At 38.6% G+C, this 14183-nt stretch overlaps 1 protein-coding gene across 2 annotated transcripts in view; it reads left to right on the top strand.

Moving 5' to 3' along the window:
- Positions 1 to 14183, top strand: part of STK32B (serine/threonine kinase 32B) — a 179408-nt gene that overhangs the window by 119641 nt on the left and 45584 nt on the right. For both annotated transcript variants that reach the window (XM_071555231.1, XM_071555232.1), the window contains one exon: positions 4909 to 4946. In XM_071555231.1, coding sequence (XP_071411332.1) covers positions 4909 to 4946 — 38 coding nt within the window. The remainder of the gene's footprint in view (positions 1 to 4908; positions 4947 to 14183) is intronic.

The raw sequence follows: 14183 nt of genomic DNA on the forward strand, positions 1-14183 counted from the left end.
TGGGAAGATTATATACGGCTGTTAATCCAGATGAGCAATTCAGATTCTCCCCTTCTGATATATATATATGTAATTTCTGTCTTTTTATCTGACACTAGCAATATAATCACCTGGATTTGGTCATTCCTACTGAGATTTCTCAATCTTCTTCAGGTGATATAATCCTCATTCTTTTACCACTTACATAGCTAATAAATATTGTGTTATGCCTCTCCGGTGCTGAACTGCAGGGCATTTCAATTTTGACCTCATTTCATGCTGAATATAGGCTATTTATTCCCATATTTCTTTCATAAACATTCAAGCCCTGTGACAGAATTTAACTTAACATGGAAGATCTGACTAGCTTCCAGTTCTGTGGACTATATCAAAGACTCCCTAAATTCCACATATACATTTTTCTCATTGGTCCCTTCAATTTTTCATGCAATTCCTTGTAGCCAAAAGGAAGGGGAAGAAGTATGATGGGCTTTGAACTTAGATACATTATTTTTCATAGACTCAGACTTATTCAGGGTGGAAAGGGACCTCCAGAGGCCTCTAGTCTAATGTTCTGCCCAAGTCAGGGTCAGCCTTCAGATCAGACCAGGTTGCCTGGGGTTTTTCCAGGCAGGTGTTGAAAACCAACAAGAATGAAGACGGTATGCAGAGAGAATATCTTCAAGCATGGGATGTCCAGTCAGCCTAGGTATTATAGAAGAAACAAGTAGATTTTTAATCATTCTTTCCTACTTGGAAATTATATGCAGCACCTTCTTACTGTACTTTCCTCCTTCAGGCAGTTTTTATTTTGACACTTGTAGCTAAGGCAATTGAAGAAACCTAGAAATGGATTCATAGGCAAAACAACAATGGCAATTAAGTTCTGTTTTTTCCAATTTTTTTCTTAATTATCCACGCCTCTGAGTTTCTTAGGCCAACTGTTATATTAGTTGTGCCTGGTCCTGTCACTGAGCAAAGACTTTGGAGGTTTCTCTGCTCTCATTTCTATGTTGCCCTGATTTTTCTGTGTATAAAAAGAGTTGAGGTAGCACCTGTATAGACTGAGAAAGTTGCGTTTATGAAATCATTATCAAGCATGCTGCCATAGCTCTGTTGGTCATTGTTTGATGAAGTCAGAGAGCAGCCCAGGGCTATTCTGAATCCAAACTGTGAGTTTCCTCTTTGCAAATCTCTCTCAATTTCTCTTATGAGCTGGTTCGAGGTACCTGAATTATGAAATAAGTGTTTCAATTAATTTTCTTAGCTAAGGATACGCAAAACAGGAAAACCCTGAAGTTAAGATGCTGAATTTCACACCCTGTTGACTGAACATGCTTGCTAAGGGGAATTTTTTTTCTGAAAATCAGATGTGTAATCAAAACAGAATTTCAGTTATGTAATATGTCTGAATTTAAACTGCTTAACTAGAGAGCTTTTACCTTTTAAATCCACCTTTCTACATAAACAGTGTTTTTACTATTTAAATTAGTTTTCCTAGAGTATTTAGGTAGAGGAACTAAATATAATAGATGCTGGAAGCCTTCAGGTCTGAATATATCCAGTAACCTGCAGTGCACCTGGGCCTGCCCAGCTTCCCCTTGATCATGTTGAGCCATTCCTGCCCTGTAGCTGGCAGCAGTCAGTGCAAGGGCAGAGCAGTGCCCTTGCCCCTCTGCAGTCTTTGGAGCTTTCAACAAGCTGCCTCTGGAGAGCAGAGCTTTTAAGTGCACACTGTAAACTGGGGACAAGCGCACAACAGTACTGCTGGAAGGCACACTCTTCACTATCACCCTGTGCTTTTCTTTCTCTCCTGCCATGTGAATCTATGCATCATGTACATCTCCAGGCTTGTCAGTCTGAAATAACAGGATATTAGTTAAGAAACAGGTTTACCTTCTCTCAAGTTAGCCCATGACTTTTACTTGCTGTAAAAGCAGTTTGAAATAGCCTGGTGTGATATCTGAGACTTGGTTATGAGTCCATCAGGTTGCCCCAGGGACTGAGGGGCTGCACTGCTGAGTGCAAGGCATACACCCTGTGGTGTCTGCCCCCAGCTGCAGTCCTGCCTCTGAGCAAAATGAGCAAAGCCAACAGAGGCCACAGCAGGGAACATCCCCTAGGTAGGAAAGGCTTTATGGTCTGTGCACATCTGTATCAAGTATCAGCTACTGCCTGAATTAGTCACAGAAAGATAAGCACAGATCTAATTTTGCCACTCAACTTTCTGAACATTACAGATGTAAATTGCATGAAGAATGTATTTGATGATACATACAGTTGTCAGGTGGATTTGTCAATGCCTTTTCTGGTGGCTATGAAAATGTATCGTCTATTTAATGATGCAACACTATAACATATATTCAAACTCTTTTAACTCGTTAAAAAAATGATAGAAAAGGCACAGCCTTGTAATAAGCAATCCCTGCATGTTGTGTTGTTATACATATGCCAATAGCTCATAAAGTTGAGTTTTTTCTTTTGAACCGTTTTATTCTCAGTGAAGTACTAGTGACTGTATAATTCCAATTTTTAATTTTCTTTAAGTGGGAAAAACAGTTTGGAGTGATGTTGAATGTGTCACTGATTTTAGGCCACAGAAAGACCCTAATGTGTATGGCCTTTTAGCCATGAGAGAAGTGCAAAGTCAGTTTGTGGTTGTTAAAACTTGTGAAGACAAAGTTTAAAATATTTGATTTGACTGTCAAAACCATGACATGCCTACTTTCACGGAAAGTCATTGCTGTATTTTCAAGTCACAGTTCAGCCACAAAGACTATTCAACAGGAAATCACAATTCCAACTCTTATCAGAAGACAGTTATCAAAAACCAGAGATCATTTTGTCACTTCCAAATATATTTGATACCATCTGCATAGTAGCTCTTTTGAAAACTGTCTTTTCAATTGAGTGGTTAGATATAACATTGCATATAAAAATATATAGAATTTCCTATGATAATTCAACCAAAGAGAAGTTTTATAATATAAACAGAGATATTTATTCCCACAGTTTGCCTGTAACTCACAACTTGACCTATATCAAATTATGGAAGGAAAGGCTTTGAATATGGTAAATGATATGCCAAGTGACTACAGGGGACAGGAAACACAGAAGTCAGAGTTAGGAAGGTTTTGAGTGAAATAGGCTCTAGGACAGATGTTCCCTATTACATATAACTAGAACTGCTGCTGTGTGAAGGTCAAAAAACTACACTGCTGAATCAGACAGTTATAGGTAGCCTGTAAGTCGTGCAAAAGAAATACAGTATTTCACACCAAAATATTTGTCTAATTTTACATTTCCATTCCAGATGGCAATTCATAGTGAAATCCTTTTCCTTACATGGACACATATGCATCCTACGTTATTTCCAAATGTGTATAGAGAATTATTCAAACTAATTTCTTATTTATCTTATGTTTCCCCAGCTTCTGCTACACAAATTATAAACATAATCTTAGCGTGCTTCACAATTTCATATGATTCTCAAGAAGGGCTAGAAAGTGCGAAATCCAGAATGTTAAGGAAGGTGTAAACTCCCTTCTTCTGTTGATAAAGATGTGGAGTTTGGGTGATGACTGAGCTCATATCATGCAAGCAATATACAAATTATAATTGCTATTGCTATCTTTTTCATCTGTGATGTTTACTTGAGAAGTCTTTCTGTAAACAAAAAAATATGTTCTGGTGTAACACATTTTATTTTTGCAATATTTTCCTTTTTTCTTTATTCCATTTATGGGCACATTGGGAAAAAACTTTCCTAGGAAACATTTAAATTTGAGTAATCAAGCCATCAAGTCATCCCTTGGCTAAAAGCAATTACACAGGTAGAAACACTTGGAGTTTCATTTGCAGACTTATTGAACAGCTTATTTTCTCAGTTTATGGTGCCTTATCTTTTGAGATAAGTGGAAAATTCAGACCAAGGAGCAAAAGTTTTGCTCAGGCTGGACTGATGCCTCTCCCACTGGGTCAGTGCCACACCAAGAATAGAGCTTCAAAATTGCATGAAGTGTCGGTTGCCAGGGTCAAGGCAGTGCTACACAGCACTGCCACATCACACTCACCAAGCCTTAGGGTGAGCCAGACCAGGGACCAATCCAGCAGGCAAAGCAAAGAAGTGAATTTCCCCCAGAACAGGTTCACAACAATGGTAATAATGCTGGAGCAAGAAAGAGAATGGGAATGCCTGACAATGGTGGGGAAAAGTTGTCTTCATCCCTCCTGACAGCAGCATGAACTTAGGTTAATTGGAATGACCCTGAAAGTGAAACTCTCTAGGGCAATTTTGTTCCCTTGTGCCAAGAACGGCATCGTTGAGCTTCAGTCCATCAGAAGCTCCATCTTCCCTTATTCCAGCTCCTTTTCCCAGTATGGTACTTAATGTTACAAACAGCCAAGTAGGGATTCAAGGGCTAAAGGAGAGCTGCTAGACTGACTCAGTTAGCACAGGATAGCTCACGGGACTCAGCAGTGTGTGAGTGACCATGCCTGTGAGAGCGCAAGAGAAGCAGGGTCTGGCAGATAGAGTAAACCACCAATGTTTCCAATTAAATGATTTCTTTCCAATGTGAAGTCCCTGAAGCAATCAGAGGCACCTCCTAGATGCAAATCTTCCATCTCAGTGTTCCTGCTGCTATAAAGAATAAAGCACATAATCTTGAAAACCGAACCCATGTCAATGGTAACCATATGAAAACAAAACCACAATAAGGGGAAACCTAGAGAGCTTTTTTAGTGTTCATGTTTTCTTAGGAAAATAAAAAAATGCAGATAAAAATCATTTGCCTTTATGTATTATATGGTTTTCATTGGTTTTGTAATGATTTAAATGACTTACCCCTCATACTCAGATGGAGAAAACTAAAATTGCAAGTTTCCTTCAGGTATGAAATGTAATGTGCTCCTTTCCTTATTTTTCAGGGACATCAAACCTGACAACATACTATTGGATGAACATGGTAAGTAAATATTGACTGCTCTCTCTCAGAATCTCCAACTCTTGAGATCTCAACAGCATGCTCATGCTTTGTAAATCAGCCTCTGATGTTGAATTCCTACTTAAATCTGGGCTTTCTCTGCTAAGTCCCTCAGAACACCTTGTGGAATTTTTAAATTTTCCCTCCCATTGCAAAAAGAATGTGCAGATCTAAAACTTTCAAGGTGTGAAAACAAAAGAGTTTACTATGAATTGAGCTCACCAGGGGCCCTTCATAAAAAGAAGTTAATACTTTATTAACAGGATTTCTGTTCATCACCAAAATTCCTTTTGGGATGCCTACAAGTAGGACAGTACCAAACACTTTATTTTCTCTTTCAGAACTTCTGAAAAGCTAAGACATTTCACATAGTGTCTTGGTTTTGAGGGGAAAAACCAAAATGTTTACCCACAAATGGAGGAGGGGATTCCTCCACAATAATCACGTCACTCTTTATCAAATTTAAGAAAAGGAACTTTAATCAGAAAATGGATATAAGAAGGATAACTGTTCTTAACTGATAGATATATAGATAGATATAGATATATGTATAGGTATAGATATAACTGTAAACAGAACAGAGCAAACTGCTTCCCCAACACCACAGGAAAACAACAAAAGAGAGCAACCCCCAAACCAGCAGGTTTCCTCCTGGAGAAAAAGTTATACTTATGGGTAGTGTCTGTGTCACACCCCAACTAGCTGCAGGGTTAGCTCCCAGTTCCTCTTCAGCGAGACAGACAAGCAGTGAACACTCAGATGAATTCTGTCTCTCCCTCCATGTCCCTTGTCCCAAACGAAGAAGGAAAGCTGGAAGCGGAAAGCCGCAGTGTGTCCCGGGAAGCAGCTGTGCCTTCTCTCTTGCAGGTCACTGCTGTGGCCAGGGCTGGCAGGCCATGACACTGCAGGCAGCAGTGAGACTGGAGCAGTGACCAGGGCCCCAATCTGAACCAGGAGAACAGCCGTGGCAAGGAAAAAAGAGGAACCAGCTCACCAAAAATACAGCAGCAGCAGCAGCCAGGAGCAGGAGAAAATGGCTTCTCCTCTACCGCAGCACACACACACACACACCGCTCCTGTGTTCAGCCGAGCTAAAAAAATGGAATGTCCCCAAAAACAAAAGAAACAGTCTGTCCCCCACCCAAATGATCAAGAAGAAACCATAGCAGTTAACTACTTCTTTTGCTAAGTAATGGCATGGGCAGTTAGTGGCAGGGAGAGAATTTACATTATAATTCGAAACTACAACACATAGCAAATTATTTCTCATGTAGGTTTTGAAATTACTTTCCTAAATTTAGATATTGATTTTTGAAATTTGCCTCCAAGTCTGCAAAAGTTTTATGCCTCTACATGTAGTTCTGACTTAAATAAAATTAAAGAAAGACTAGACAAGATAAACAGATTTGAACTTTTAGTATAAATTCCATGTTCTCAAACATAAAAGGAAGGGTATGAAAAAAAGAGCATCTAATTTATTTAACCTTAAATTTTACACATATAGTCTCTCTCAGAAGTATTTAGCTTAAACCTAATGTATCTTCATGCAATTATTGATAGGAAAACATGAGAAAATACAGGCAAAGAGAGTGTTAACCTTGTATCAATTAGAACACAAATAAATACAGGAAAAGAATGAAATAGGAAAAGGAGATGGGTGTTTGCTACTGTTGGAAAGTCCTGTGCTTTGTTCACTTCAGCATTTGATTAAAAGCAGATAATCTCTGAGAAAATATAATCTTGAAATTATGCCAACGATAGCATTATGTTTCAAAATCTATTGCAGAGCCGCTACATGTCTAAGTTAATTAAAGAGGTAACAATGTGCAAGGGTGAAGTTTGTCCCTGGAAACATGGAAATCAATAAAGCTAAGTAATATTGGCATTTTAAACAATCTAGAACTTCAGTAATTTAATGTTTCAGACCCAAAAGTGTTAATGTTCCCTAGACACTAATATCAGCAAATAAGCATGAAATAGAAATGTCTTGTCTTTAAGTCCTGGGAGAATTAAAGATGCCAACAGCAACACAAAATGAGTATGAGTATGTTAATCTCTGACAGCCTTTGAAGTACAGTTACCCTTATCTCTCCTTGCCCCTCATCAAGGTCAATTAGTGAACAAAATCAGCCTCTTGTGAGAGCTTTCCTATGGAGACTCAAGTATCACAGAGAAGAACCTACACCAGAGTGGGCACTATGATGCAAAATGAAAGCATTTTTGTGATTATAAACTGTTCAGCAACCAAATTATCTGTAGGCAGCTTTGAAATTTCAGGATGGATGGCTCCTATTCTGCCAAACAGTAGCATGCTGCTCCCTCATAGCACACCTGCAGACACGTGCTGAAACAACATGCAGATGTGCAGATAGATCTTGGTCAGCAGAACTGATCAGCTCATGGATTCAAACAGGTTCAAAGACCCATTATGTGGTTGGTAGTAGGAATTCTCTGAACCTGGGAAAGGATCTACGCACACAGTTCAACTCATTTAATGAGGTGATATCCGTAGGACAGGTGCCTGTACCTGACTCATTACCACAGGCTTACTTTACAGATAACTGAAACACATAGAGGTGTTTTAGATCATCTAATCTATTTGGGACAACTTTTTTCACTATACACTAGTATTTATTTGTCTTTGGTGACTAATATCTAGAAGCTTTGAGTTAAGATGTAGATATACACCTTACAGGGTACATTGTGCAAGAAGAATGCTATCCTTAAAGTTCCTAAAAGTTCTGGTTAAACTGCAGCATAGTAACATCATTTTTACAAAATCATTAGATTTCATTTAATGGAAAAAATATGCTGAATATGCACCACAAATATGTTAGGCTGCAGACAAAGCATAACAAATTCATCTAATGAGTCTATCCAGGTGCACAGGAAGGAACTCTGTTTTAGCCTGTGGCCTCTAAGATGGCACAAGTTTCCTATACTCTAGACTTTACCCCTAGGTCTTTCTTACAGCTCATTAACAAATTATGCTTACACAAAGTATCATGGAATTGGATATGCACAACATTTCTGATCAAGACTTTGTCTCAGTGAGTTCCATTTCTTTGGCCTCACTGAAGAAACCTAGTCTGGCTGAAGTCAAAATGTAGTTTGCACCTTTCACAATACCTTACTGACTGACTTTTCATAATGTATATTAAGAATATATGTTACAGAGAGTTCTGCTCATTAAAACTAATTTCACTACGATTTCTCTGTATGGCTTAGGGAACATACCTCAGTAGAAGTAAAGAAGTGGTGAAAACAGGAGATTTTTCTTAACCCTTAAAATGATCACTCTAATTTACAATTTAAAAAAAAAACAAAAACAACAAAACAAAACATGAAAACATATGAAATATCTTCAAAATCATTCTGGCAGAGGAATTCTGAATTTTCCCATATACTTTTCAGCAAAGGTGCATCTCAACACTGCTGAGCACAGGTTCTGTTGCATCAGTGGAAATAAATGTTTGATGACAATGAAAAGCATAATGTTACATAAGAATGGGATAATTAGCTGTGTAAAACAGTGTCCAGCCCCTGCCAGAGGATGATTGCACAGTCCCCTGGAGAGATTCCCCATCCCACCTCTGAGGAGAGAATGTAAGGACAGTTTCAGGGTTCACTCTCGGAACCAGAATCAGACCTTTCTAAGGAAATTAATGCTGTCCATACAGCTTTTTTGTTATTTTTCCTTCTCAGCTTTCCCAGAAAGCTCTTCCTCTTATGACTAACATCAGTCTCTAAATTTAGTAGTAGTGCTTTGATCAGCTAACATACATCTAAACCAGAATTATTCCAGTGACAGCTGAGGGGACTACCTAGTGTTTCAAGAGAGCTATTACTATTGTATTGTAGAGAAAAGCATTATAGAATTCTCCTAATGACACTATTCTGCTTCCTCTACTATTCCTTTCATTTTAATAGTTTAGAACAATACAACTGAAATGACAGGATTTAGAACTGGAATCTGTAAGTCTGGTCCATTGTCTATTTTTTTCTGAAATATTGAAGAAATTAAAGATGTCTTTAAAACTTTCCATGATTTATTAACTATGATGTCTACGGAGATGTAGAATTTCCTAAATGCAGAAAAACAAGCAGTGGCAAAAAGATTAGTATATTGACCTTTTTTCAGAGATGATAACACTATTTCTATAGCTATTTGGTAGCAATATTGACATTAACATTACTGGTTGTTCTGGGGAAATGACGAGGCTCTACTTTTGCATCCAGGCTTGGCATTGTACAGAGTGACCACATCAGATTAAAATCTGTTTACAGGAAATCTGCAAGAGTTTCATTTCTTCTCAGTCAATTTTTCAGGACATCATTTCATAATACACAGCAAGATCCCTGCTTAGTTTACTGAGGAAGAATTCCCTGCAGGGTCAGATCCAAGACCTTGTCCAGCATTTTTTCACAACTGGTGGCAAGAGCAGATACTATTCATGGAACATGCTTTTTACCATTTAGTTATCAAATGCTTCAGTGTTTCCTATCACCCACAATTTTTGTAGTAGTATATTAGGGCATCTCTGTATATTCCTTTTAAAATGTGGATGAATCTTAGTTAATGACTTTGTTTACTGTCTCTTTGAAGCTGCAGCTGATATTGGCCTCTACAAGATTCTGGAGCAGTAAACTGTGGAAGATCAACACCCTTCATGAAGGGAAAGTGTTGTGTTCTGAAACGTTCTTCTTGCAAAAAAAAATAAAATCTTCTACTTCTAAAATTGCAGGATTTGATGAATAATAACTTGGAATCACAATATTCAATGTATTCAAAAACTTCTTCCACACTCTTTTGTCAGCAGAAGAGCCTCAGTCTTTTTAACATCTCCTTATCAGGGAGAAGTTCTGTCCCCCTCTTGCTTGCTGTAGTGTTACAGGTATGCAGGCTTTCAGTTTCAGAGCAGAAGAGCAATCACAACGGATCAAAGACCCATCTAAATGATGGGTCTTTCTTAACTCCAAGAGTCTCTAAAAAAGTGCATGACAGAGCAGGATATATAAGAAAATAGGTTTCGTGGTACTTTCCCCATATACTCACCCACCTTCCAGCTTTTTGTGGTCAAGGCATTTCCTGAGCCAGTTATGGTTTCCACACATTAATAGCTTTCAGTGCCCTTTTCCCAGATCTTTTCTGGTGCTTTCTTGAATGAAGAGAACTTTTAGCGTTCTTAACATCTTGTGTTAGGCTTATTAACTTAAACATGGGTTATGTGAAGACTCACTACCTGTTTGTTGATTTTGAAAGTGTTACCTGCTAATTTCACTGAATAAATACTACTTCCAGTCTTGAAATTGTTTCCTGATGGTTCTTCATATTGAAATCACAGATCTAATATTTCACTCTTAGACTTTAAAGGACTATATATTTTATTAGGTTTTGGGGTTTTTGTAAACTGGGTTTTTGCATCTGATAGTGATAACTTTACTCAGTAAAAATATTTCCATTATGAGTGAGCAAGGCTAACTGAAACTGGCATTTGTATGTGCCTTATTATATATTATTACATTGTTTTATCATAATCAAATTGTTCCTTAAAACTCTATTTCCTTGATTATATGTCAGTTCTCATTTGAAAATTAAAAGCAAAATTGAAAGATGTAGCCAATAAGTAATCTTGGCCTTAAAACTAAGAATGGGATGAAACACCCAAAAATTAATAATTTGATTCCCAGTATTAAAATCTGAGTACTAGAACTGGCAACATTATTACTGTATACTGACATCTGGGAGAAATCTCCACTAAAAATGTACTTGGTGTGTCTGCACTAGAGCTGGTCCTTTGTCCACGGACAATTTTCAGGGAATGTATCTTATTTAATCCTCTGATATTGATTAGCAAGATGAATGTTTCCAGCATGAAGCTATATAGACTTTGAAAGTATATCTGAAATTTTGCATGCCTAGATGGCTATCCAGCAGCCCAACCTTTGGAAATGCACAGCCTTGCTGAACCCACCTGCAGCCATGCAATAAGGTTTTGCCAGTCTCCATGATGGTAAGTGGCAGACTGCCAAGCCATGCCAGGTTCAGCTGGGTGCATTGTACAGATGAATCCAGAGAGGCTTTTTAAATTTTTCATAGGGATTGACTTTCTGAGGGCAAAACAGAGTTGAATTTCCTCCAGAATATTACTGTGCTGAGATTTCTATCAGCTCTGATGCATGCTGAGTTGGTGGCATTAACTCCAACATAATATTTCTTCTCTCTGCCCTCACATTCACCCCTTTGGTTTCAGACTCTGAGAAATGCAATGAGGTTTGAAATCATGTGCATTTTTGTCTGCTAAATGGTAGTCAGGCAGCCCCAGCTGCCTTTCAGGACTTGTTCTAATTGTCGTTACAATTTGCTCAAAAATTAAATAATAGTCCAAACAAAGATCATTTGCTGCTTACCTTAGATACTGTTATGTCAGATGATGTGGAAAAGTGAGGCATAAAAATAGCACAGCTTTCCAGAGTCATACACTGTGCTGTAGGTATTAGCTTGCCCTGTTAAGCCTTAGTGGAAGCTGACTGGAAGAATATAATCTTGAAACAATTTCCACTGGGATACTTTCTGCTTCCAATATATGTGTTGGTGTATGTGAAATCTGCAGTTTGGGATGATTTTACAAAGTCACTCTGCAGAGAGCCAAAGGGACGTGGTCATTCATTTTTTCTTCCCTTCCCTCTACCATCATCTTATTATCATATGTGGTCATGCAGCTCCAGGGATTAAGCAATGACCTCTTTGCCTGAAATACTTGAATTTAGTTAGGTACTGCTGAATCTGCTGTACACTGGTCTTCTTCACAGTTCATAAGAGCTAAATCCAAGTGGCACTGACATTCTGCTCAGTTCAATATCGTACCAGGGTGTAGTCTTGGTTTTGACATTTAATTGTTCACAATTATATCCAGAAAGGGAGGTGGAGTAAAAGATGTGAAGCTTAGACAGAAAAAAGTCCCTACAAACAGAATTTTTGTAAACAGTATGAACTAGCTAGTATCCCAGAATATTTACTGCAGTAATAGCAACCGTCCTTTGCCCTATGTGCAACAGCTGCAGTAAAAACATTTTGGAGGCTGATTCTACAGAGAGTTGGGGTTTGTCTCTTGAAATATTCACACCTGGAATGAAAAATATAGAAAAAGCACCAAAAATCCCATAAACCACACCTGGCAAACGATCAAGAAAAAATGAAACAAAAAACCAACCAAACAACCAAACAAAAAACCCCAAACCAAACAAAAAGCCCACCTAAACCAAACAAAAAACCAACCCAACCCAAATCAACAAACAAAAAAAGCAAAAAAACCAAACCAAAATGAAAAAAACCAAAACAAGTACTTGGCTTAGAATACTTGAAATAATTCAGTGGTGTGTGCAGGCAGGTAGAGCTCTGCCTCAACACCCTCCAGCCCTCCTCCACTGCTGACAGGCACAGAGGATTCACTCCTTGCTCTGACCCTGTCCCAGACACAGCCTCTCTCAATGCCCCCCAGCTCCCACCAGGCCATGTGTGCAGTCCCTGCACCAGCACAGCCATTTACTGGCCTGTGGAACACCTTCCTTTCCCTCCAGCAGCAATTAGCAGTCCTTTTAGCAGCAGGCAAAGGCTACCCACAGAGAGCCAGTGAGCCATGGAGTAACCCTGTGGTGGTGAAGAGCAAAGCTGGAGATATTCCAGCAGTGCAGACCTGGCTCCACTGCATCCCTGCTACATGTACAGGAGCTGCCTGTTGCTGCTGTACTGGCAGCAGGATGCAGGGGAGCTGTACAGAATCTATATTCCCAATCCATCCCTTACCTTGCAGAAAGGCATTTTTAACAAAAAAAATCAGTCAGTGTATACAATTTACATGTGCTATTTTGGTTTTGTTAAATGAAAAGAACTCTAATAAAAGGGAGAGAAAACAATACACTGCAGGAGAGGCAATTTTGATTGCAAATCAACTGTTTGGATCAGTCTGAATGGATATTATGCAATATATGTTTTGCAATGGGCAATCATGCTGGCAGTCTAATAGGGAGCATCACTTGCAATGCTGTCATTAAAGTGACAGAACTTTTATTTATCTGTCAAAAAAAGAGAAAGTATTAGTCTCCAGACATTCTTGCAACATTTAATTCTACATTGTACATGGAATTGCTTTAAACTACTGTCATGAGGAGGCTATATGTGGTTCAGTTATCATTTTCAAGAAGCCATCTGCCATAGTGCTATATCATGGCAGAAATTAACTGCCAATATCATACACTCCAGCCACCAGGAGCAGGAGCACTATCTTGGAATTGTGATGTCATGTTGAGCAGTGAATGCTAATTCTTATTTTGACAGCTTAACACCTCTCACACCTTTTAAAGGTATGGCTTTCTTCTGCTCACAGATTTTGTCTGGTGTGAGCAGATGTCTTCCCGAGCTGAGTATCTTAGAAAGTAAGTGTCAGTAAAATCTAAGATTTTTTAAGAAAAGTGCAGAAAGTATGCAAACCAATTCATTGAAAACTTCTACTGCATCTCCCATTTGGATAAATAGCTTTAAGTTTGGCAGTGGGAGGTGCCTTCTTCCTTTTACCCTTCAAAACTGGCTCAGATTTGGCCAAACTAGGGCCATCTGAGTATTTCAGTTCACACATGCATAGCTGCAGAGTTGTTAGAGGTTGGCAGATACATATTCTGTGGACTTTGAGCAAGATCTAGGTTAGACTGTTGGAGCAGCATAACTTTTTGTTGAGACTGTGTTTCCTTCATCAGGCACCACAGTAACATCCAACCTCAGTCAATGGGTACAACTCTTTCATCTTTGGCAGCAAACATAACAACCTCCCTCACTCAGTAACAGCATCATACCCAAACCCTGATCCTTTCTCTGAACTGAACAAGGATGAGACTTGATTAAAAAAAACAACACATGAATTTGTCACTCAAGAGTCTAGTTCAACACATGATGTATTAATCCTGGTCTGAATACAGTGCTAAACTGGGAAAGGGAGTGCCTTTCCCTATACTCTGTCCTCCATAATGGCATTGCCAGATGTACTCACAGAGAGCATAATATCTGCATCACTCAATAATATAACACTAGTCCTACAGTAGAGATGCAAAACCTAATAGAAGATTTGTCAAATTAGAAATTTGCAGATTTTCAAGGTGGATTTATGTTCAGTTTACCTGTCTACAGCAAGTCCAGATTAATAAGTGCTACTACATTGTGGTGGA

This window comes from Pithys albifrons, chromosome 5 (genome assembly GCF_047495875.1).
Source record: "Pithys albifrons albifrons isolate INPA30051 chromosome 5, PitAlb_v1, whole genome shotgun sequence".
Lineage (NCBI taxonomy): Eukaryota > Metazoa > Chordata > Aves > Passeriformes > Thamnophilidae > Pithys > Pithys albifrons.